We start from the raw sequence: 24,345 nt of genomic DNA, 5'->3' as shown, positions 1-24,345 counted from the left end.
CCATCCCACAGGCTGAGGTCTCAGCTGAATAAAAGGAGAAAGTGCGTAGAGCTCTCATTTATCTCTCTCTGCTCCTGACTGGGGCTGGAATGGCACCGGCCACCTCACACTCCTGCCGCCTACTCCCTCTGCCATAATGGAATCTATTCCTTTTTACACTTGGAGTCAAAATAAATCCCTCTTCCCTTCAGTTGCTTTTTGGTCATAGCAGCAAGAAAATAAGTGATACAGAAAAGTGGTACCAGGGAGAAGAGCTGCCGCTGTGATAACCCTGGTTCCGAGGCTTTGGAGCTGGTTTGTGGGGAGAATGTGGGAGAGTTTAGAGTTGAGAGCTGAGAAGCCTTAGAGTGCTTACACAGGGCTGAGCAGGGCATTCTAGTGGGAGTCTGGAAGACCAGAATGCCAAAAGAAATGAGGACAGTGGAGGTCCAGTTCACGAAGTTTCAGAGGGATTCTATTATGAACTGGGCTAGGAGCCGTTCCTGTTACATTCTGGCAAAGAATCTAGCTGAAGTTGCACTCTGCCACGTCCTGATTATCTGAGCGAGGCTCAAAATTCAAAGGTGATGGACTAAATTGCTTGGCAGAGGAAATTCCAGGACAGCACATATATAGCATCAGGGCTTTGGCATGGTTACTGCCCACTTAATTAGCTCTATGACAGCAGAAATATGTGAAAAATCTGCAATTTGGAGAAGGAGCCTAAGGGTTTTATGTTGTTTTAATGGCGATAGGCAGGCGTGATTTTTAAAAAGAGATTAGTTCCATTAGAGGAATCTCATGCCCATCACTGAGACAATGAGAAAGTACCCTGAGGGTGTACCCCACCCCATGAAGGCTCCAACTTGTAAACATATAAGTTCATTTGAGAGAGTCTGAACTAAAAATGCCACTGAAGGAGTTCCCTGTCAAAACCCACAGCGTTGGAAGTGCTTTTCCAGGTTCTACCACGCAGGCACTGCACCCGTGGCACAGGGAGCCCGACTTCATCTGCAGCTCACAGCAGAACTCGGCAGTGCTGTCCACATGGCACTAGGTTTCCACCAAGGTTCCAGAAAGCCTCCAAGGCCAGGCAGCGGGGGGTAGGGCTTCCTTTCCCGCAAGGAGGCTCTAAAAGGCCACTGCAAGAAACTAAGGGGCCTAAGAAGCAAAGGTCTTAGTAGACACAGGAATATTCCTATCAGTTACATACTAACAGGGGCACATCTGTCAAAAAATATTATTCCTTCTTTATGGACAAACAGTTGATCTTGAGAGAAAAGTATGGTTTCAGGGGAAGCCTCAGGTTCTGGTATGTTCCCCAAGATCTCCTCTAGTTTCTTAAGAATCTAAGAGAGCCAGGCGTGATGGCACACGCCTTTAATCCCAGCACTTGGGAGGCAGAGGTAGGAGGATCACTGTGAGTTTGAGGCCACCCTGAGACTCCATAGTGAGTTCCAGGTCAGCCTGGAGAGGCATTAAGTTGTACACACATAATCCTAAGGGTACCTATCGCTGTAAACTGAGCAAATGAAACCTTTTTCTCCAGTGCTCCAGTCAAGATTTCTATCTGCTTGTTCCACTAAAGGCTAACACTCAGCGGCCCTACTGTTTCTATTTTCCAAAAGCATAGTATCGCATACATACCTTGGTTGCAAAATCCTGTAGCAAATGTAACATATACTGGTCTATGACATACATATTTTTCACAGGAACAGAATCTGTCTCTGGGTTGAAACCAGTCACATTTCCCAAAAGAAAGCGGAGTGTGTTCCTAAGCTATCCATGATGGGAAAAAGTACACAGTTAGAGAAACTTCATGAGGCCATCAATTTTCACCAGTTATTTTATAACTGCAAGTTTTATACAAATTTTGCTATTTTTTTAAGATCACCTTTTAATCCTATCATTCCTAAATAAGACTAGCCATACAAACAAGCTCCTCTTTTAATAGCTCAGTTATAGAAACAACTACTGAATTTTATGCCTGAAGGCTGACTTTTCATTAAATTTCTTTATAACCTTAGCGTAAGGCACCTTTCAATAGTCTGGTTTAGCCGGGCGTGGTGGCGCACGCCTTTAATCCCAGCACTCGGGAGGCAGAGGTAGGAGGATTGCCGTGAGTTCAAGGCCACCCTGAGACTCCATAGTGAATTCCAGGTCAGCCTGGACAAGAGTGAGACCCTACCTCGAAAAACCAAAAAAAAAATTAAAAAAAAAAAAAAAGTCTGGTTTATTCATATGTCTAGATGAGAATGTGTTATTTCACCTGATTCACAAGTGAAAATAAAGATAAATGTTAATAAATGTGAAGTGAGTATATACAAAGCATATAAAATTAATATAATTTTACACCTGACTATATTAGATTCTATATATTAATAAAATATAAAAGCATATATAAATTCTTATTATCACCAGTACAATTTTTAAACAAGTTAACATGGGACATTTAAATACATTCACAACTTATGAGCTCATTTTCATTCCATTTTGCAGTGCCAACCAAAACGTGCTTTAGTCTTGACAATGAGTTCACAACTGTCTCATTCTCAGACATGGAGAACGATGGCTCTACCTTGCTGATGTCGTCTTTGGCAGCAGCGAGTGCAGACGGGCCGATGGTCACTTCGGTGAAGACATTGGATTCAGCGACCCACCAGCGAAGGACGTCCGCACCATAGGGAGGCTCTTTGCTTTGATCCTTTTTGTTGAGAAACAGCAAGCAAGGAGAACGGCTTTCAATTAGCTATACAGGCGCTTTACCAAAGCCCCTTCAGAAGTGGAGGGGACTATGAAGTGTTGCTGGGCCGGCCCTGTACCGAAGTGGGGCATATGACCTCAAATGGGGCTGCATCTGAACACTGAAAAAGAGGAGCCTCTCTTATGGACTTATTCAGACCCTTGCCAGGCTTGTCCCAAACCGCAGTACAGCTGGCACAGCTAGTGGCACAGGCTCAAAGCCGTGCCAGATCGACCCTGTGCTGGCGTGGGGAGGGCAGGGGCTGAAGAGCTGCTCTCCCTTTCACTGTCTCCTAGCAACTGAATGTCACAGATGTGAAAAGGAGGGGAGAAGCTACTGGAGCAAGATCACACCTCAGTGGCTTCTCTCAGGAAAGCAACCTCTACCATGGCTCTACCACCAAATTGTCAGCAGCCTTAGGGATCTGGTGCTTGAGGTATTCTAAAAGTTTAGGCTGCAATTTAAGAGCATTAAAAGCTAAAATGAATGTCAGGGAGACACCTGCCTGTCCTCCATTGATGACAGCATCAGGGTTAATGACATTTCCCAGAGACTTGGACATCTTTTCCCCTTTTTCTCCAAGGGTGAAGCCATGAACGATCACTGTCCTAAGAAGACAAATCAGCTAATTAATGATACACACAATGGCAATTATCTATCTGAAGGAGAGTTACTATCTTAAAAGAGTATCTTTTGGGCTGGAGAACTATCTTAAAAGAGTATCTTTTGGGCTGGAGAAATGGCTTAGTCATTAAGGCGTTTGCCTGCGAAGCCAAAGGACCCAGATTCAATTCCCCAGGATCCACATAAGCCAGATGCACAAAGAACACATGCATCTGGAGTTTCTTTGTGGTGGCTAGAGGCCCTGGTGTGCCCATTCTCTCTCGTACATGCTGTCTCTCTCACTCTCTTTCTCCCTCTTTCATTGCAAATAAATAAATACAATTTAAAAAACTAAAGCAAGGCCGGGCATGGTGACGCATGCCTTTAATCCTAGCACTCAGGAGGCAGAGGTAGGAAGATCGCCATGAGTTCAAGTCCACATTGAGACTACATAGTGAATTCCAGGTCAGCCTGAGCTAGAGTGAAACCCTACCTCAAAAAAGAAAAACTGGGGCTGGAGAGATGGCTTAGTGGTTAAGCGCTTGCCTGTGAAGCCTAAGGACCCCGGTTCGAGGCTCAGTTCCCCAGGTCCCACGTTAGCCAGATGCACAAGGGGGCGCATGCGTCTGGAGTTTGTTTGCAGAGGCTGGAAGCCCTGGCGTGCCCATTCTCTCTCTCTCCCTCTATCTGTCTTTCTCTCTGTGTCTGTCGCTCTCAAATAAATAAATAAATATTTTTTTTAAAAAAAAAAAAAAAAGAAAAACTGAAACAAGTAAATAAAGAAAAGAAAAAAAATGTTAAGCATTTTTTAATTTTTTTTTGGGGGGGGGGTTCGAGGTAGGGTCTCACTCTAGCACAGGCTGACCTGGAATTCACTATGTAATCTCAGGGTGGCCTCAGACTCACGACCATTCTCCTGCCTCTGCCTCCTGAGTGCTGACTAAAGGCATGCACCACCACAGCGGCTCATTAAAAGAGCATCTTAATCTGATACAAAAGAGAGGTTTTCTTGGCAGACTATGGACAAAAGCTTTTCTTATAAGTCAAATTCCCAGCAACTTGTGCTCTAACTTAAACACCAAAAACCCAGGTGTTTTTAGATAGCAAACAAATTATTTCCTGACCCTCTTACATACTGATTTTGATCACTGAACAAGCAAAAACAAGGATGACTTAAAAAGAGTAGATGACCACCTCAAAAAGCTAGCTTAAGAACAATACTGCCTTCTAGTGTGGTTGTCCTCAGACAGATCATTTCTGGAGATGGCAAAAATTGTAAATAAATGTTAAAGTCTTTCTGAATGAACTTGTACCCACCCACATGAGCAGGCATAAGCAATCATCTATACTAAACCAGAAAACCCGGGCTGGAGAGATGGCTCAGTGGTTAAGGCACTTGCCTGCCAAGCCTAAGGACCCAGGTTCGATTCTCCAGGCCCTACATAAGCCAGATGCACATGGTAGCATGTGCAGCCGGGGTTCGTTTGCAGTGGCCAGCGGCCCCGGCGTGCCCATTGCCATTGTCTCTTGTGCTCTCTTTCACCCTCTCTCTCGCTCTCTCTAATAAATAAAGAAATACAAATAAATATTTTTTTTTTTTAAAAAGAAAGAAAACCCTAATTTAATAAATCCCCAGCAAAGCTTTGGCTCCTAACTCACTAGGGAATCACAAACAGAAGTTCCTGGAGCCCACGCCCAGGCACCCTAGACTACGCTTCCTCGCCTCCCCGTGATCTCTGCCCGGTGTAGCTCTACAAAGCGGGCCCAGCTGCTGGCCCCGGTGCTTATCTTCTCTTCGAGATGTTACAGCCTGCACCAGTGACAAGATTCCACAACACTGCTCTGTCTGTCTCTTTTGTCTTTCTCCTTTTCCCTTTCTTTAAATTCTTACTTTGTAGGTTTGGTTTGGCAAGGGTGAGTGGGGGTGGGGGTGGTGACAGGGTCACTCCACATAGCTCAGGCTGGCCTCAAATTTGAGACCTTCCCACCTCTGTCTCCAGAGTGCTGGGATTACAGGCATGCTCCACATGCCAGGCCTTAAATTCTTGTTTCTCTTCTGAGAGAGAAGACAGTGGTGTTTTCTTACAAAATGTGATCTCATGTTCATTCAGTTTTGCACTCCCAGGGACATGTGCGCCACTATTCTGACAACACTGATGTGTAAACCTTAAGTTCAGAAGCAGGTAGAATTCGGCTCCAGGCTGGCTGGCACCAGGCAAATGTGCTCCACACAGGCAGGGACTCAGAGGAGCAGAGGAGGCAGGCTGGCCTGTCCATCAGCTCAGGTTTACTCACTTGAAAGGGGCCTTTTTCCTTGCTGCTACGCTAGTTAACAAGGAAGACTGGAACCAGCCCCCAAGCTGGTCTTTCCCTTCCAAGTACACATCTGCTCTTTGCTCAGTACCTGAAAAAACGAGGAAACAATTACATGTCAGCATCAAGACAATCCAGTAAGTATGTCGCCTCTGCATTACTTTATTAATCCACACCAAGATAGGAAACCTTTCACTATCAGCTCCCAAACCACAACTAAAATAAGCTCTAAATTAGGGACTGGTTCAGTAAGAGATCCTGCTCAGAGAGTATGGAGGAGTGTGACAGAGGAAGACACCTGATGTCAATCACTAGCCTCCACAAGCACACATGCATGTACTCATACACAGAAGAACACACACACACACAAATTAACGATCAATATCACTGTATTTTGAATTAACTCTGTAATGAAAATAAAATACGATTAATACAACAAATATTTAATAAGTATTCATCAGCTTTTCTATGTTAATACACTCCATTGTAACTCTAATAAAGGTAGGTTGCATAACTGTGCCCATTGTAGAGATGAGAAAAGTGAGGCACAGAGGTTCTAACAAAGCATATTGTCAAGTTGACCTCTGAACCTGGATAATGTCCCACTAAAGTGCACTGTCACCAGCAATTCACACACTTCACTTTGCCTTAGCTTAATCATTAAGCCAACAAAGAAAAAAAAAAAAAAAGAATGATTAGTGATAGTGGTGTGTGCCTATAATTCTAAAACTGGAGAGACTAAGGCAGTAGAATTGCTTTGAGTTTGCTAACCTGGGTTACACAGTCATTCCTGTCTCAAAAAAAAAAAAAAAAATCCCAAAAAGAAAAAGAAAACATTCCGGGCGTGGTGGCACACGCCTCTAATTGCAGCACTTGGGAGGCAGAGGTAGGAGGATCACTGTGAGTTCGAGGCCACCGTGAGACTACATAGTTAATTCCAGGTCAGCCTGAGCTAAAGTAAGACACTACCTTGAAAAACCAAAAAAAAAAAAAAAAAAAGAAAACATAAAATACCTGATCCTGATGAAGACCCAATTATGAACTTATGAACTTGTAATCTGACGCACGCTGACCCACTGGAGTGAACGGGCTGCGCGGGCAGCCCTACCTCCTGTTAGGACAGAGCTTGAAAAGCTGGAAACACTTCAGCAGTGAACACGAAACAACAGTTAATAATGAGCTAAGGACTAAGAGGCCATCACTGAAGTAGACCTAAAACAAACCCAGCATGGCTCAGGGAAATTCGCAGAAGAGGGGGTGGAAAGGTTGTTGGAGCCACAAGCTGGGATGTTGCGCACAGAGACGTGACCTCTCCCCATAACTGATGGCTGCCCCGCAGTGCACGACCCACAACACGGAGGGTCTCTGCAGAGGGGGACAGGGGTGAGGGTAAGGATGGTGCCAACATGTTAGGATGTTTACATACTGAGTATGTCCATAACTAGTAATAAAAAAATCATAAAAGTGTAAAAACTAAAAAAGAGAAAATGAGGTAAGGAACCACCTGATCAACATTAGGAGCAATGATATCAGATCAGAATCACTGCAGATGCTTAATTACTATTGGAAACTGAGAAAACTAGTGACATTTCCAGTATTCAAGAACCTCCCTGCAAGATACAGGAACCACTGGGGAGAACAGGAGAGGATTTTAGTTTAAATCAGAATCTTTTTTTTTTTTTTTGGTTTTTCAACATAGGGTCTCACTCTAGCCCTGTAGTTCACTATGTAGTCTCAGGGTGGCCTCGAACTCACAGCGATCCTCCTACATCTGCCTCCTGAGTGCTGGGATTAAAGAACCTGGCAGCCACTACCTTAGCCAAAGCTCAACACCACCAGTAAAGGGACAGACAGCCACCGTGTGACTTACAAGATGCACTAGAGACACGTATCCCGCCCGTGACAGTTCTGCACATCACGTAAACCCAGAGGGACAGCCTGTGAAATAAGTTCTCCCTTCCCTAGAGAGAATGAGAAGACCGAAGAGACTGGATGGCCAAATTCCCCAGACACCTAGACTGCATCCTCGGTCCTCCTGCTTTGTCCGCACAGGATGCCACGCTGGAACCGGACATGCGCTACAGTTCACCACAGGGAATCCATGCTGACGCTCTGATTTCAGTGCCTCTATGCTTACGTGGCACCGTGCACAACTTTAGGAAACACACACTGAGCTACTTAGTTAAGAGACGGCGGGATGGAGAGATGGGTCGGTGGTTAAAGGCTTGAGTGCAAGGCCTGGTGGCTCAGCTTTGATCCCCAGGGGCCGCATAGAGCCGGATGTACAGAGGGGCACGTGCATCTGGAGTGTGTTTGCAGTGGCTAGAGGTCCTGGAGTGCTCATTCTCTCTCTCACCTCTATCCACTTGCAAATGAATAGTAAATGAAAATGAAAATGCATGTATTACATATGAACATATGTACAGAAAGCAAATGCAATAAAATATTCACTTTGGGAGTTCAGATGGAGGCACATGGTACTTATTTATACTCAGTGACTTTTCAAACCAAGGGGCATGACATGTCTGAGGAAGGCCGCTTCTACATTTAAGGTATAAGTCATAAGCCCAAGCAGCCCTGGAGCCCTTTGACTTAAAACATGATGACTTGTCCTCGCGTTCTAACACGGAAGACTCGGGGCTGTACTCCTCACAGTAGAAAAGCGAGCTCAGTGCAGGTGGGGTGACACACCTGAGATTCAAACTGAACCAATTCCACCAACATTACTGAGCACTGATAACAGCACACAGTGTGCTAAGCACTGCAGGGAAAAGTACGAGTTCAAGGCCAGCCTGGGCCACAGTGAGCACCAGGCCGCCCAGCCTAGCAAGACCCTGTTTTATAAAGAAATATATATAAAGCCTGGTGTAGTGGTGCATGCCTAGGGTCCCAGCACTAATGAAGCTAAGACAGTAGGAATGTCACCAGTTTGAGGCCAGTCTGTGCTACAATATAGCCATTCCCTTAAGAGAAAGTTGTCCTGTTTCAGTTTCATGAGTCTTTTACTCTGAATTCACATTGAAACTGATGTCAAGACTTAGAAGCCAGGCTGGAGAGATGGCTTAGCGGTTAAGCGCTTGCCTGTGAAGCCTAAGGACCCCAGTTCGAGGCTCGATTCCCCAGGACCCAAATTAGCCAGATGCACAAGAGGGCGCATGCGTCTGGAGTTCGTTTGCAGTGGCTGGAGGCCCTGGCATGCCCATTGCCTCTCTCTCTATCTGCCTCTCTCTCTGTCACTCCCAAATAAATAAATAAAACGGAACAAACAAACAAACAAAAAGACTTAGAAGCCAAGTCTCACTGCTATAAAACCTGTCACCAGAAGGCTGGAGGCATAGCTCGGTGGCCCAGTGCTTGTCTCACATACATAGGGTTCTGGGTCTGATTCCTAAGGGAACCACAATAAATAAATAAATAAGAACAAAAGTAAGAAAAAGAAGCTGCCAGTAGAACATGAAACTGGTTGTCTATACTGCATGCTTCAAGTCATCTGTTATACTAGTAGGCACAGGTGGAGACAGACAGCTACAATGTAGTTCAAAAGCAAGGTCACTCTCTTGCAATAATGTCTTCACAGCAAACAGACAAACACTGAGTCAGGTTACAGGGGACTGAGCACAAATGTTCGAGAAAGAAAATTATAGTAAAATTTTAAGTGGTGTAAATTATAGTAAGACTTTTCAAGCAGAAATAAATTATGCTAAGACTAATCAAGCAGGAGTAGAATATAATAAGAATTCTCAACAGGAGTAAATTATAGTAAGACTTCCCAAGCAGAAAGAAATTATGGTAAGACTTCTCGAGGAGGAGTAAAAATATAGTTAAGACTTCCATAACAGGAGTAAAATACTGTAAGACTTCTCAACAGGAGTAAATTATAGTGAGATTGTACTCATCAGGAGCAAGATGGAATATATATATATATTTTTTAATTTTTATTAACATTTTCCATGATTATAAAATATATCCCATGGTAATTCCCTCCCTCCCCACCCCCACACTTTCCCATTTGAAATTCCATTCTCCATCATATTACCTCCCCATTACAATCATTGTAATTACATATATACAATATCAACCTATTAAGTATCCTCCTCCCTTCCTTTCTCCACCCTTTATGTCTCCTTTTCAACTTACTGGCCTCTGCTACTAAGTATTTTCATTCTCACGCAGAAGCCCAGTCATCTGTAGCTAGGATCCACATATGAGAGAGAACATGTGGCGCTTGGCTTTCTGGGCATGGGTTACCTGACTTAGTATAATACTTTCCAGGTCCATCCATTTTTCTGCAAATTTCGTAACTTCATTTTTCTTTACCGCTGAGTAGAACTCCATTGTATAAATGTGCCACATCTTCATTATCCACTCATCTGTTGAGGGACATCTAGGCTGGTTCCATTTCCCAGCTATTATAAATTGAGCAGCAATAAACATGGTTGAGCATGTACTTCTAAGGAAATGGGATGAGTCCTTTGGATATATGCCTAGGAGTGCTATAGCTGGGTCATATGGTAGATCAATCTCTAGCTGTTCTAGGAACCTCCACACTGTTTTCCACAATGGCTGGACCAGATTGCATTCCCACCAGCAGTGCAGAAGGGTTCCTTTTTTTCCACATCCCCGCCAACATTTATGACCATTTGTTTTCATGATGGTGGCCAATCTGACAGGAGTGAGATGGAATCTCAATGTAGTTTTAATCTGCATTTCCCTGATGACTAGTGACGTAGAACATTTTTTTAGATGCTTATATGCCATTCGTATTTCTTCCTTTGAGAACTCTCTATTTAGCTCCATAGCCCATTTTTTGATTGGCTTGTTTGATTCCTTATTATTTAACTTTTTGAGTTCTTTGTATATCCTAGATATTAATCCTCTATCAGATATATAGCTGGCGAAGATTTTTTCCCATTCTGTAGGTTGCCTCTTTGCTTTTTTCACTGTGTCCTTTGCAGTGCAAAATCTTTGTAATTTCATTAGGTCCCAGTGGTTAATCTGTGGTTTTATTGCCTGAGCAATTGGGGTTGTATTCAGAAAGTCTTTGCCAAGACCAATATGTTGAAGGGTTTCCCCTACTTTTTCCTCTAGCAGTTTCAAAGTTTCCGGTCTGATGTTAAGGTCTTTAATCCATTTGGACTTAATTCTTGTGCATGGCAAGAGAGAAGAATCTATTTTCATCCTTCTGCAGATATATATCCAGTTTTCAAAACACCATTTGCTGAAGAGGCTGTCCCTTCTCCAATGAGTATTTTTGGCATTGTTATTGAATATCAGGTGGCTATAGCTACTTGGGCTTACATCTGGGTCCTCTATTCTGTTCCACTGATCTACATGTCTGTTTTTGTGCCAGTACCATGCTGTTTTTGTTACTATGGCTCTGTAGTATAGGGTAAAATCAGGTATGGTGATACCACCAGCCTCTTTTTTGTTGCTCAGTATTATTTTAGATATTCGAGGTTTTTTGTGATTCCAAATGAATTTTTGGATTGTTTTTTCTATTTCCATGAAGAAAGCCTTTGGAATTTTGATAGGGATTGCATTAAATGTGTAGATTGCTTTAGGTAAGATTGCCATTTTCACGATATTGATTCTTCCAATCCAGGAACAAGGGATGTTTCTCCACTTTCTAGTGTCTTCTGCAATTTCTCGCTTGAGTGTTTTAAAGTTCTCATTGTATAGATTCTTTACTTCCTTGGTTAGGTTTATTCCAAGGTATTTTATTTTTTTTGATGCAATTGTGAATGGGAGTGATTCTCTGATTTCATCCTCTGTGTGTTTGTTGTTAGCATATATGAAGGCTACTGATATCTGTGTATTTATTTTGTATCCTGCTACATTGCTGTAGGTTTTGATCAGCTCTAACAGCTTGCTAGTAGACTCTTTAGGGTCCTTTATGTATAGAATCATGTCATCTGCAAATAATGATAACTTGATTTCTTCCTTTCCAATTTGTATCCCTTTTATGTGTGTCTCTTGCCTTATTGCTATGGCTAAGACTTCTAAAACTATATTAAATAGAAGTGGGGACAGTGGACACCCTTGTCTTGTTCCTGATTTTAGTGGAAAAGCTTCCAGTTTTTCCCCATTTAGTAATGTGTTGGCTGTAGGCTTGTCATAAATAGCCTTTATTATATTGAGATATGTTCCTTCTATTCCCAGTCTCTGTAGGACTTTTATCATGAAGGGATGTTGGATTTTGTCAAATGCTTTCTCTGCATCTAATGAGATGATCATAAGATTTTTGTCCTTCAACCCGTTTATGTAATGTATTACATTTATAGATTTGCGTATGTTGAACCATCCCTGCATCTCTGGGATAAAGCCTACTTGGTCAGGGTGAATGATCTTTTTGATATACTCTTGTATTCTGTTTGCCAATATTTTGTTGAGAATTTTTGCAGCTATGTTCATGAGGAAGATTGGTCTGTAATTTTCTTTTTTTGTTCTATCTTTGCCTGGTTTTGGTATCAGGGTGATGCTGGCCTCATAGAAGGAGTTTGGTAGAATTCCTTCTTTTTCTATTTCCTGGAAAAGCTTAAGAAGCAATGGTGTTACCTCTTCCTTAAAAGTCTGGTAAAATTCAGCACTGAATCCATCCGGGCCTGGGCTTTTTTTAGTTGGGAGATTATTGATAACTGTTCAGATCTCCATGTTTGTTATAGGTCTACTTAAGTGATTAATCTCATTTTGATTTAATTTAGGTAGGTCATATAGGTCAAGGAAATCATCCATTTCTTTCAGATTTTCATACTTTGTGGAGTATATGCTTTTATAGTATGTCCCTATGATTTTTTGAATTTCTCTGGAATCTGTTGTGATGTTACCTTGTTCATCTCTGATTTTATTAATTTGTGTCTCTTCTTCTTTCTTTTGGTCAAATTTGCTAAGGGTTTATCAATCTTGTTTATCCTTTCAAAGAACCAACTCTTTGTTTCATTAATTCTTTGGATTGTTCTTTTTGTTTCTATTTCATTAATTTCTGCCCTAATCTTTATTATTTCTTCCCGTCTACTGATTTTTGGTTTGCCTTGTTCTTCTTTTTCCAAGGCTTTAAGGCGAAGCATTAGGTCGTTTACTTGCGACCTTTCTAATTTCTTAATATAGGCACTTAAAGCTATAAATTTACCTCTTAGAACTGCCTTCATTGTGTCCCAGAGATTTTGGTATGTTGTGTTCTCATTATCATTTGACTCTATAAATTTTTTGATTTCCTTTTTGATTTCTTCATTGACCCACTCATCATTTAGTACTGTATTGTTTAGTTTCCATGATTTTGTGTATGCTCTATAGCCTTTCTTGCTACTGATTAGGAGTTTAATTCCATTGTGGTCAGATAGAATGCAAGGAATTATTTCAATTTTCCTGAATTTGTTAAGATTTTCTTCGTGTCCTAATATATGGTCTATTTTAGAGAATGTTCCATGTGCTGCTGAAAAGAATGTATATTCTGCAGCCTTTGGATGAAATGTCCTGTATCTATCTGTTAGGTCCATTCCTTCTATGACCTCATTTAGTCCAGATGCCTCTCTCTGTTTATTCTTTCCCTGGATGACCTGTCAATTGATGAGAGTGGGGTGTTAAAGTCACCCACCACCACTGTGTTTGGTGTTATCTGTGACCTTAGTTCTAATAGTGTTTGTTTGATGAATTTGGGAGCCCCCATGTTAGGTGCATATATGTTTAGGATTGTAATGTCCTCCTGTTGGAGTGTGCCCTTAATCAGTATAAAGTGACCTTCCTTATCTTTCTTGACTAACGCTGGACTAAAGTCTTCCCTGTCTGATATTAGGATAGCAACCCCTGCTTGTTTTCTAGGCCCATTTGCTTGAAACACCGTCTTCCAACCTTTCACCCTAAGATAATGTCTATCCTTTGTAGAAAGGTGAGTTTCTTGGAGACAACAAATTGTAGGATCCTGCTTTTTAACCCAGTCTGCAAATCTATGTCTTTTCGTTGGGGCATTGAGACCGTTGATATTAAGAGATATTATTGAAAGGTGTGTATTTATGTTTGCCATTTTTGTGTGTGTGTGTGTTTCTGGTTCTACCTGTGCTCTCTTCTTTTAACTGGTATTTGAGTATAGCTTGTTTTTTCTAGGTTCCTTATATGTGTGCTTTTCCTTTTGTTCAGCATGGAGGATTCTATCAAGTATTTTCTGTAGAGCTGGTTTTGTCTTCAAATACTCCTTTAACCTGCTTTTGTCATGGAATGTCCTTATTTCTCCATCTATTTGAATGGATAACTTTGCAGGATAAAGTAACCTTGGTTGACAGTTGTTATCTTTCAGAACTTGGAATATATCACTCCAAGCCCTTCTGGCTTTAAAAGTTTGTGTTGAATATTCTGCTGTAATCCTGATGGGCTTGCTTTTGTAGGTAACTTGATTTTTCTCTCTAACTGCTTTCAATATTTTTTATTTGGTGTGTGTGTTTGGAAGTTTGATTATAATATGGCGAGGAGTAGTTCTTTCTGGGTTTTGTCTGGCTGGGGTTCTAAAGGCTTCCTGTATCTGTATTGGCACCTCTTTCCCAATTTGGGGGAAATTTTCCTCTATGATTTTGTTGAAGATGCCTACTATGCCTCTGGAGTGGAGTTCTTCTCCTTCTACTATGCCCTGAATTCTTATATTGGATCTTTTCATAGTGTCCCGAATATCTTGAAATTCCCACTCATACTTTTCTATAAGTTTGTCTTTCTCTTTGTTGGACTGCATTAGGTCTGCCACCTGGTCTTCTAGCTTAGATATTCTGTCCTCTCCCTCATCCATCCTACTGGTGAGATTTTCTACAGAGTTTTTTATTTCATTAACTGTGTTCTTCATTGCTAGTAATTCTGACTGGTTTTTCTTTATTATTTCTATTTCCCTATTTATGTCTTGTATTGCCTTCTTTATTTCATTAAATTGGTGTCCTGCCTCTTTGATTCCTTTGATTTCCTCTTTGATTGTTTTCATGTGTTCTTTGACCTCTTTGAACATATTTATAATTATTCTTTTGAACTCTTTCTCAGGCATTTCCTCTAACTCTTTCTCACTGGAGGACATTTCTGATGCATGAATACTTTTAGGTGGATTTATATCGTCTTGCTTTTTAGTGTTTCTTGTGTTATAATGTATATATTTTTGCATCTTGGATTAAGTTAATGCTTGGATTTTCTAGCTAGCTGTGTATTCTTAGCTGTATCAATTGATTTGATGTAATATATTTTCAGGGTAGGACCTTAAGGTGTTAGGTGTGGCTCTTAAGACTCTCCGAGTATCTACAAAGATGTTCTTAGGGGTTGAGTTTCCCTGCTATAGGAGTATTCAAGCAGGCTGAGTGGAATAAAAAACAGGTAGATTCTAAAATTTAACTAAACACTGTACACATTCAATCAAAAACAGCCCCGAGTATGTATGCAAGAGTAGTTATTATAATGACCAGATCCTCTATCAACAAAGAGGTTTAGATTTCTGGTCTGTTGAGGGATCCAAGTCAGCTTGTGACCAAGTGAGACCCTTCCCTGGTGCAATCCCAGTTACCTTGGGTGATTTTGGTCTCAGTCAAGTTGCTGCCTGGGTCGTCGGGCTGCTGTTCTGATTTCTAGAGCTGGGCACTTGCTTTTCCTACGGGGCAAACTGAGTCGCTGCAGCTGCCTCTGCTGCTGCTGTAGCTGCCACTGCTGGAGCCACCACTGCTGCTGAAGCTGCTGCTGCTGTGTCCACTGCCGCTGCTCCCCCTGAAGCTGCTGCTGCCGAGTCTACCGCTGCTGCCACTCCTGGGTCTGCTGCTGCTGGGGCCGCTGTTACCGGTGCTGAAGCCGCTGATGTTGCTGCCGAACTCTGCTCCTGCTTAGGTCCCGCTGTCAGCCCAAGTTGGCGTGGCTGGGTCCCGGGCCGCTGCTCTGTTCGCTGGAGCTGGGCTCAGGCGGTGGGGGAGGGGAGGGAGCCGCAGCTGCTCTGGTTCTCTCACTGCTCCACATGTTCTTCTACCTCACGGTCTGCTCCTCCGCTGCTCGCTGCCACTCTCCCCTCATGTTTCCCGAGTTGCGGAGATCGCGGTGTGAGGGGAAGCACCCGCACCTGGCTTTTCCTGCGGCTCGAGCCGAGTCTGGCGGCTTTCTGGTGCGCCGCGGCCGCAGCGGTTGGCTGAGCTGCCAGAGCCGCTTTTCCCGCCTCTGCAGGCTCTGGATGCTCTATAACTCTTCTACTTCTCCGCTGCCGCTTCAATTTCCTATACACCTCACTTTTTAGTAAAAGTGTGTATTTTGCTGAGTTTTTTTGGTCTTTTTCCTCCCTAGGCTGCTTTGGCGTGGTACCTACGCCGCCATCTTAACCAGAAGTCTCCGGAATATATTTTAAGGCAACCTGCTTACTAAGGCCGGAATTGCAGGGGTGCCACACCATGCCCAGCTTGTTATCTCACAAGGTAGAAATCTTTGTCAAGTATGGGTGCATTGAGCCGGGCAGGGTGGCACACACCTTTAATCCCAGCACTTGGGAGGCAGAGGTAGGAGGAGTGCTGTGAGTTCAAGGCCACCCCTGACTACACAGTGAATTCTAGGTCAGCCTGGGCTAGAGTGAAACCCTACCTCGAAAAACCAAAAAAAAAAGAATGGGTGCATCATGTACATTTAAAACACAAATCAATTTTGAGTCAATTACTTTAAAAAGGCAGGAAAGGAATACATGATTTATCAAATGGATGTAATTTTTCCACTATGAATTTCTGTCACAGTAAAAATTACTTGGTTAAGACTATTAACACACCAAGGCGACAGGCGGAGCACTTGCCTAGCGTGCACAGGAAGGAGGTACAGCAGAAGAGCTTTAGTAGCAGCTTTCATGTAGTTTAGAACCTGGCCAGTGCCTCCAAGTATGACTCACACGCACTAAACTTGATAGCACAAAACCATATCCAGCGCCAAAAAGCAAGGACACTAACAATATTTCTTATCAGGGTCAAAGCAGTGACTGAACTCTGCCACACCCCAAAGCACTGCTTCACGTTTGGCACCCTCTGTGTGCCAGATGGAAACCTCTCTGCCTGCTATACCCCACAAGCAGGGCTACCTGTGTACATTTTCTATATAATTTATGAAAACAAAGTGCCTAAACTTGCTTGGAGAATCATAACTATGAGATAATAATAGTGAAAATCGGAGCTGGGTGTGGTGTCACATGCCTTTAGTCCCAGTTCTCGGGAGGATGAGGTAGGAGACTCACTGTGAGTTCAAGGCCAGCCTAGAGCTAGAGTGAGACCCTGCCCCCCTCCAAAGCAAATCTGAAAATCACCATAGAAAAAATTATAAAAAATAAAAATAACATATCATATTTAGTCACTGGACATTTTAGCTTTAAAGGGAGCAAGCATGGGTTTATTTACACTTTGATTTTCATATTTCCGAAGCTGAAAGAAAGGTCCAAATAAAGGAACATTTAACCTAATAGAAATCCTACTGCTTAATGCTCCCAAAAGGAGGCCTAGGATCAGAGGCACATTTAGACAATCCCCGTAATGGCCAGCTGCACAGATGCACTGCTGTTTCCACAGTTCCTGGAAAAATAAATGTAAAAAAGCTAGAAAAGTGAATTCTGGAAAGTAAACGTCCCCTTGGGCCACAGCTGGCGTTCACAGGAAGCACACGAGTCCGTTCCATCACCACTCCCGGCTCCTCACCCTGGCTTCAGGATCGCAGTGCTGACCAGCCTTGTGCTTTAGCCCTTGTCTAGCCTTTCCCTCAGGATCTGGAAGGACATTTTTGTAACAGATCAGCTGTATCCTCTACTGGCACTTCCTACTACTGGCCCCTTCTAACTCCTGCCCCAGGACTCAGGATACATGGAAAATCTCTATAGACGTGGGGAAGCCAGGAACATATGGCAGCACAGAAGGACAAACCACGTGCCTGCATTCTAGCCTGACATCACTAAACTAGGTGACCAAGGTCACCTCTTGGCTCCATTCAATCTCTTGTGAAAATGATGGGGTCAGCTAGGGCTGTGAGCTCCAAACAGAGGCCACAAGGGTGCCAAGCAGGCCAAAGGTCAAACAGAGAACTGCCTGTCTCTCTTCTCTTCGGCCTCACTCTTCAGCCCAGGCTAGTTTTAAACTTGTGATCCTCCTGCTGCAGCTCCTGAGTACTGGGATTACAGGCTTGTATCATCAGACCTGGCTAAAAAATCACTATTCTAATCTATTTTATATATTATGGTTCTAAATAAAACTTCATCTTGGAAAACAAAAGAGGTTGGGAGACTTAGAGAGATGGTTCAGCAGTTAAAGGAGCTTGCTTACAAAGCCTACTGGCCTGGGGTTCAAGTCCCCAGCACTAAGTAAAGACAGATGCAAAACGGCACATGCATATAGAGTTGGTTTGCAGGAGCAGGAGGCCCAGAGTTTGTGCTTGGGTGTATGCACACATGCACTTGCAAATAAGTTTTAAAAATTATTTTAAAGTTGGCCAATCAATGGATTAAATGATCTCCAAGGTTCTTTCTAGGTATAAAATTATATAAAGGCAGATCTTCCTTCCTCCAAATAAAGTAAAAACAAAAAAAAAAAAGTTTGATTACAGATCTCCTCTAAGGGACATTTTTAAAACATGGTAAGTGAATCATAGTCTATTTTTAGAAATTACCTGGAAGAACACAAGACCATGAAGTTCCACTGTCAAACCAGATGTCCAAAATATCCTGACCTGGCACATATTCCAAGGCATCTGGACCACCAACCTGTGAGACAATGCAAAAGCACTTGGCTTACACACAGCCAGTCCACGCACAGGACATGCTACAAAGTTTTAGAAAAATGTAATACAACCACTATATTCACCCTTTTAAATAAAATTTTTAAACATTCAAATGGGTTTTGCATTTTAATTCAACCCTTCCAATGGCATGTACGTGACCACAGACACTTAACTACCCATTTCCCAGGGTAGTAAGACTGTCAGCGAGTGCCATGTCAGATCCAACACTGTTTTGGTGTAACAATGTGAGTGAGGTCACAGGGCCACCAAGCCAGCTAAGATGACCAAAACTGATCCTGGTCCCCAAAGAGATAACAAATGCTCCTCCTGTCCCAGTGCTTCGTTAACTAACACCCCGCTGCCTTTTTGGCCTCATTTAGTTCTCACTATGGTCAGTAAATTCGTGAATGTTATACTGCAATCACGTTTTTATATCTGTGTGTGTGAGAGTGCGACAGCATGCGTGTGCTGTGAAGGTCAGAGGTCAACTGTGGGTGCCTATCCTTGCCTTCCCCCCCTTTTGAGGCAGGTCTCTCTGCTCTTCTCCACTATGCACCAGACTTGCTGGGCTGTAGTTTCTGGGATTTCTTTGAGTTTTCAAAAGTCTCCTGCCTCCACCTCTTAACCGGCAGTAGGTGGGTTCCGGGGATCTAAACTCTGATCCTAATGCTTGTGCAGAAAATGCTGTATCCACTGAAGCAAGAATCGTTCACCCTTCCAAGAAAGCATGTTATTCAAAAAAAGGCTGTTAAATACAAATGCACATTTACCTGAGACAAGACTTCTTGTGGGAGAAGTTGCTCAGGGGGAAGCGTCCACCACACATCACTGCCGTGTTGCTCCACTAAGCTCACAATATGCTCAATGGTCTGGCTGTTTAAAGAGGAAAGGGGCAGGATTATTCAATTTACCATTGTGTTGATCAACAAAGAGTCTAAAATTAAAACACAGTGGTATCTTTTTCTATTTTGTCTCTAACTGTGACAAAAACTTAATTGCTTGATTGGCTGTTACCATCAGGGAAATTCAGTAAGAATAAATTCAAATCAATTACATACACCCTTAAAGAAAGAGAGAACATCTGCTCTTGACTTCCCTACTTCAGTGAATGATGTCTCTGTTTCTATCAGCTCACTCTGCTACTGGGAAGGAGGCTCAAACCCTCCTAGTTAGCTTCCTTGTGCCAATGCCTGCCAAAGCAAACCACATATTAAGTCAGTTCTGCATTAGAAACAATGGTTTCCCATAGGAGGTCCAATGTCTGTCCAACCTGCCTCAGTAACAAAGATATACAGAACACAAAAACCCTGACGTAGGTACATTGCTAAAACTGCTTCTGCCACAGGAATTTTCTACTCAGACTTTCAGGGGCCCCCTTGCTGGCTGCAGGACCAAGTCCAAGGCCACCAGGTAGGAGGCAGAGCAACACTGGAGCAGGCTTGGAGCACAGACACACGGGCTCCAGCTCTGACCCTGTCACCAATTCTATAGCCATGCACCAATTACATGACTGAAACATCTCCACAACTTGGCTACTCCCTCTGTTAAAGAAAATAAGCTCCAGTGTCTTTGGCATCTTTCCAGGCCCTACAGATATAGCAGCTAATACAACAAACAAGACCCGCTCTAATGGAACTTGCTTATTTATTTATTTATATTTTTGTGGTACAGGGGATCAAATCCAGATATTAACTTATATAAAAGAGAAAGAGATGGAGAAAAAAAAAAAAAGCAGACACACACACATACAGAGAGAGAGAGAAAGATCAGAGTATGGGCATTATCAGGGCCTCTTGCCACTGCAAACTCCAGACGCATGCACCTGGCTTTATGTGAATCTCAGGAACTGACCCCAGACCCTCAGGCTTGGAAAGCAAGTGCCTCTAACCGCTAATCCACATCCCCAGGCAGCATTAAGTTCTTAACCTGCACCTGCATGATTAGTCATGACCATGCAAACCAACCACTTAGATTCTCTGGGTCTGATAATGCACATTTGTTTACCAAAATTTGTTTAGGAAGCAAAAACTAAATGGGTAATATAAATTAGCATGCTCTACAAACTGAAATATGAAATATCTTACAAAAGACATTAAGTTGGTATTTTAAAAAACACAGATTGAGGACTGGAGAGATGGCTCAGCCTGCAAAGCCTAAGGACCTGCATTCAACTTCCCAGGACCCAAGTAAGCCAGATGCACAAGGTGGTGCATGTATCTAGAGTTTGTCTGTAGTGACTAGAGGCCCTGGCATGCTAATTCTAACTCTTTCTCTCTTTCTCAAGTAAAAAAAGAAGACTGAAAAAATACAATGCCAGCAGGTAATCATAAGAATTTATATGGACACAAGTCCATATCACAATGACAGCCACTTACTTTAGATGGACTTTACCAGTGAAGATAAACTTGCCTTATGAGACTATAAAAACTTTCTGCAATAAGTACCGAGTTGTAAGACAGTATTATCTGGTTACACGTCACTCTTATATAGCTCGCACAGAACATTTTATCAGTTAAGAAAATAGTAATATGCTATCATGGAAAAACCTGAATAAATAAAATACATGTATTAGCAAAATATATCCACATGCTATTCATACCAATTATGTATTTTTATTTAAAATGAATGACCCAAAGAAATGTTATTTGGCTGGTTTTTTTTATAATGTTATCATTAGATTGGCAGTTTTGAGGAAACAGTAAAAAGCTTCATTAAATATGTTGGAAATATACATCTAAAAAAGTAATATAGGAATAAAAGTAAACTGTTCAAATTTTATAAATAAGGTAGAGATATAAAAGGCGTGGTGGCACTTGCCTTTAATCCCAGCCCTCGGGAGGCAAAGGTAGGATCGCTGTGAGTTTGAGGCCACCCGGAGAACACAGAGTGAATTCAGCCTGAGCTAGAGTGAGATCCTGCCTCGGAAAACCAAAAAACCAAAAAAAAAAAAAAAAAAGAAAGAAAAAGAAAAAGAAAGAAAAGAAAAAAGAAGTAACACTTGTAGCCCATCACATAGCACTTCTCGAACACTCTAAGTGCATTTCAAGAACTGCTATGTTTAACCCTACAGCAGAACTGCTGACTACTCCATGCTTTGGGTTTCTTTCAGCCATGAGTCTAAAACAAGTCACACAGTTAGAATAAGGCTTCGAGGGCTGGAGAGATGGCTTAGCGGTTAAGCACTTGCCTGTGAACCCTAAGGACCCCGGTTTGAGGATCGGTTCCCAAGGTCCCACATTAGCCAGATGCACAAGGGGGCGCACGCGTCTGGAGTTCGTTTGCTGAGGCTGGAAGCCCTGGCGCGCCCATTCTCTCTCTCCCTCTATCTGTTTTTCTCTCTGTGTCTGTTGCTCTCAAATAAATAAATAAATAAAATTTTAAAAATAAATAAAAAATAAAATAGAATAAGGCCTTGAAGTGTGTCACCCAAACCATGGCTCCGAGCTGTTTTCGAATCTCTACCCTGCCTCCGTAACAACCCTGGCTGTGGCTGAGCTCACATCCCGCTTTTGGGCAGTTGCTGAGCAATGGCACAGGGCTCTGAGTGCCCAGGAGGACTGAGCAAGGGGCAAGGCAGGACGGGAGGGGTCTCGGGGATTAGTGTTGACAGAGCAAACACGAAGTCCAAAGACCACACTCTACTTAGGGCTGGCTGGCTAATGACAGGGATAAAGAATGACATTTTGGGGCTGGAGAGATGGCTTAGCGGTTAAGCGCTTGCCTGTGAAGCCTAAGGACCCCGGTTCGAGGCTCGGTTCCCCAGGTCCCATGTTAGCCAGATGCACAAGGGGGCGCACGCGTCTGGAGTTCGTTTGCAGTGGCTGGTAGTCCTGGCGTGCCCATTGTCTGTCTCTCTCTCTCTCTCTCTCTCTCTCTCTCTCTCTCTCTCTCTCTCTCTCTGCCTCCTTCTGTCTGTTGCTCTCAAATAAATAAATAAATAAATAAACCAAAAATAAAAAAATAAAAAAAAAAAAAAGAATGACATTTTGGGCTGGAGAGATGGTTTAGCGGTTAAGCGCTTGCCTGTGAAGCCTAAGGACCCTGGTTCGAGGCTCGATTCCCCAGGATCCACGTTAGCCAGATGCACAAGGGGGCGCACGCATCTGGAGTTCGTTTGCAGTGGCTGGAGGCCCTGGCGCGCCCACCCTCTCTCTCTCTCTCTGCCTCTTTCTCTGTCTGTCACTCTCAAATAAATAAATAAAAATAAAAACCAAAAAAAAAGAAGAAAAAAAAAAGAAAAAAAGAATGGCATTTTTCCAAGCTTCAGTTTTAATAACTGAAAAAACGCACGTAGCCTTACACACAGATACCCATCTCAGAACATGATTCAACTTCTGTGAATCTTTTCTTATATTTTTACATCAGTAACACACTTTAAAAGTGTACTTCAAGTACTTATGTAGATATATTTTTTCATTATTAAGTCAACTACAAAATCCTAAATTCAGTTACACATCTCAGGCCTGAATAAAGTTCATTTGTATTGATATCTTTTCTTACTAAGGTATTAATCAGCCAGGCGTGGTGGTGCACACCTTTAATCCCAGCACTTTGGAGGTAGAGGTAGGAGAATCACTGTGAGTTCGAGGCCACCTGAGACTACCTAGTAAATTAATTCCAAGTCAGCCTGGGCTAGACTTTTAAAAAACAGAAAAAGATATTAATAATCATTTATATACATGGTACATGGCAGCGTCTTAACAGAAGAAGAAATATAATCTTGCTTTGTTTATTTATTTAATTTTTCCAGTGCTGGGAGCAGCCTGGCCCATGTGAGGCCGAGAGTTTCCATGAAGCTCCACGTGTCTTCTTTTTTTCCTAGTGTTACGTTCCTCTGCAAACGAGTACTCCAGCATCTTACATGCACATCTCACCAAGGGCATTCATAATTACTATTTCTTAAATACAAATACTTAGGGTATTTTTTTAAATATTTTTTTTATTTATTTATTTGAGAGCAACAGACACAGAGAGAAAGACAGATAGAGGGAGAGAGAGAATGGGTGCGCCAGGGCTTCCAGCCTCTGCAAACGAACTCCAGAGGCGTGCGCCCCCTTGTGCATCTGGCTAACGTGGGACCTGGGGAACCGAGCCTCGAACCGGGGTCCTTAGGCTTCACAGGCAAGCGCTTAACCGCTAAGCCATCTCTCCAGTCCTACTTAGGGTATTTTTTTTTTGGTTTATTTTTATTTATTTATTTATTTGAGAGCAACAGACAGAGAAGGAGGCAGAGAGAGAGAGAGAGAGAGGGAGAGAATGGGCATGCCAGGGCTACCAGCCACTGCAAACGAACTCCAGATGCGTGCGCCCGCCCCCTTGTGCATCTGGCTAACGTGGGACCTGGGGAACCGAGCCTCGAGCCGGGGTCCTTAGGCTTCACAGGCAAGCGCTTAACCGCTAAGCCATCTCTCCAGCCCTACTACTTAGGGTATTTTTAAAAAGTAACTGAGATTGTACTTTAAATTTTTTTGAAGAGAATTTTCTAAGTATTTCCTGTGATATGTTCTTCAGGAGTAAAAAAGAAAAAAACCAGGAAGAAAGTCTAAATTTGTTTTTGGAAACTTAAGTGTTCTTGGTTTTATTAGTAGCACCCTCTATTTAAATACACAATTAACTTACAAGTTAAAGATCAGTGTAAACTGCCATCAATAAAGGTGGGTGAAACCACTTATCACTAGGCCATCTATATGCTTCCGTATTAATGCAGCACTTCATAAAGCACTAAGAGAGGCCGTGATCAGACCTTGCCCTTTACTCCAAGGCTTATCTAAGCCCGAGCTCTCGCGTTCCTCCTCCGAGCATCCGGGATCCCCACGGCGCCGCCCGGCCGGCCAATGAGCATGAGCTGCGCTATCTCTGGGCAGAGGGCTTATGTAGCTTCCCTGGAGCAGGGCACCAAGACTCCGGGGTCGCGAACAGACACTCTGCCATCCCATGCTCGCCTGGGTTTTGCCTTCATAAGCAAAAGAAGGAATATG

At 42.8% G+C, this 24,345-nt stretch overlaps 1 protein-coding gene across 1 annotated transcript in view; it reads right to left on the bottom strand.

Annotated features, from left to right (window-relative positions):
- Positions 1-24,345, bottom strand: part of Iars2 (isoleucyl-tRNA synthetase 2, mitochondrial) — a 66,244-nt gene that overhangs the window by 6,579 nt on the left and 35,320 nt on the right. Inside the window, exons 13-18 of the mRNA XM_004670106.2 lie at positions 19,138-19,240; positions 18,257-18,350; positions 5,621-5,729; positions 3,228-3,330; positions 2,558-2,683; positions 1,627-1,758 (exon numbers count right to left, since the gene is read on the bottom strand). Coding sequence (XP_004670163.1) covers positions 1,627-1,758; positions 2,558-2,683; positions 3,228-3,330; positions 5,621-5,729; positions 18,257-18,350; positions 19,138-19,240 — 667 coding nt within the window. The remainder of the gene's footprint in view (positions 1-1,626; positions 1,759-2,557; positions 2,684-3,227; positions 3,331-5,620; positions 5,730-18,256; positions 18,351-19,137; positions 19,241-24,345) is intronic.

This window comes from Jaculus jaculus, chromosome 1 (assembly GCF_020740685.1).
Source record: "Jaculus jaculus isolate mJacJac1 chromosome 1, mJacJac1.mat.Y.cur, whole genome shotgun sequence".
Taxonomy (NCBI): domain Eukaryota; kingdom Metazoa; phylum Chordata; class Mammalia; order Rodentia; family Dipodidae; genus Jaculus; species Jaculus jaculus.
Note: the sequence above shows the minus strand (reverse complement) of the source record. Positions and strands in the feature narration are given on the sequence as shown.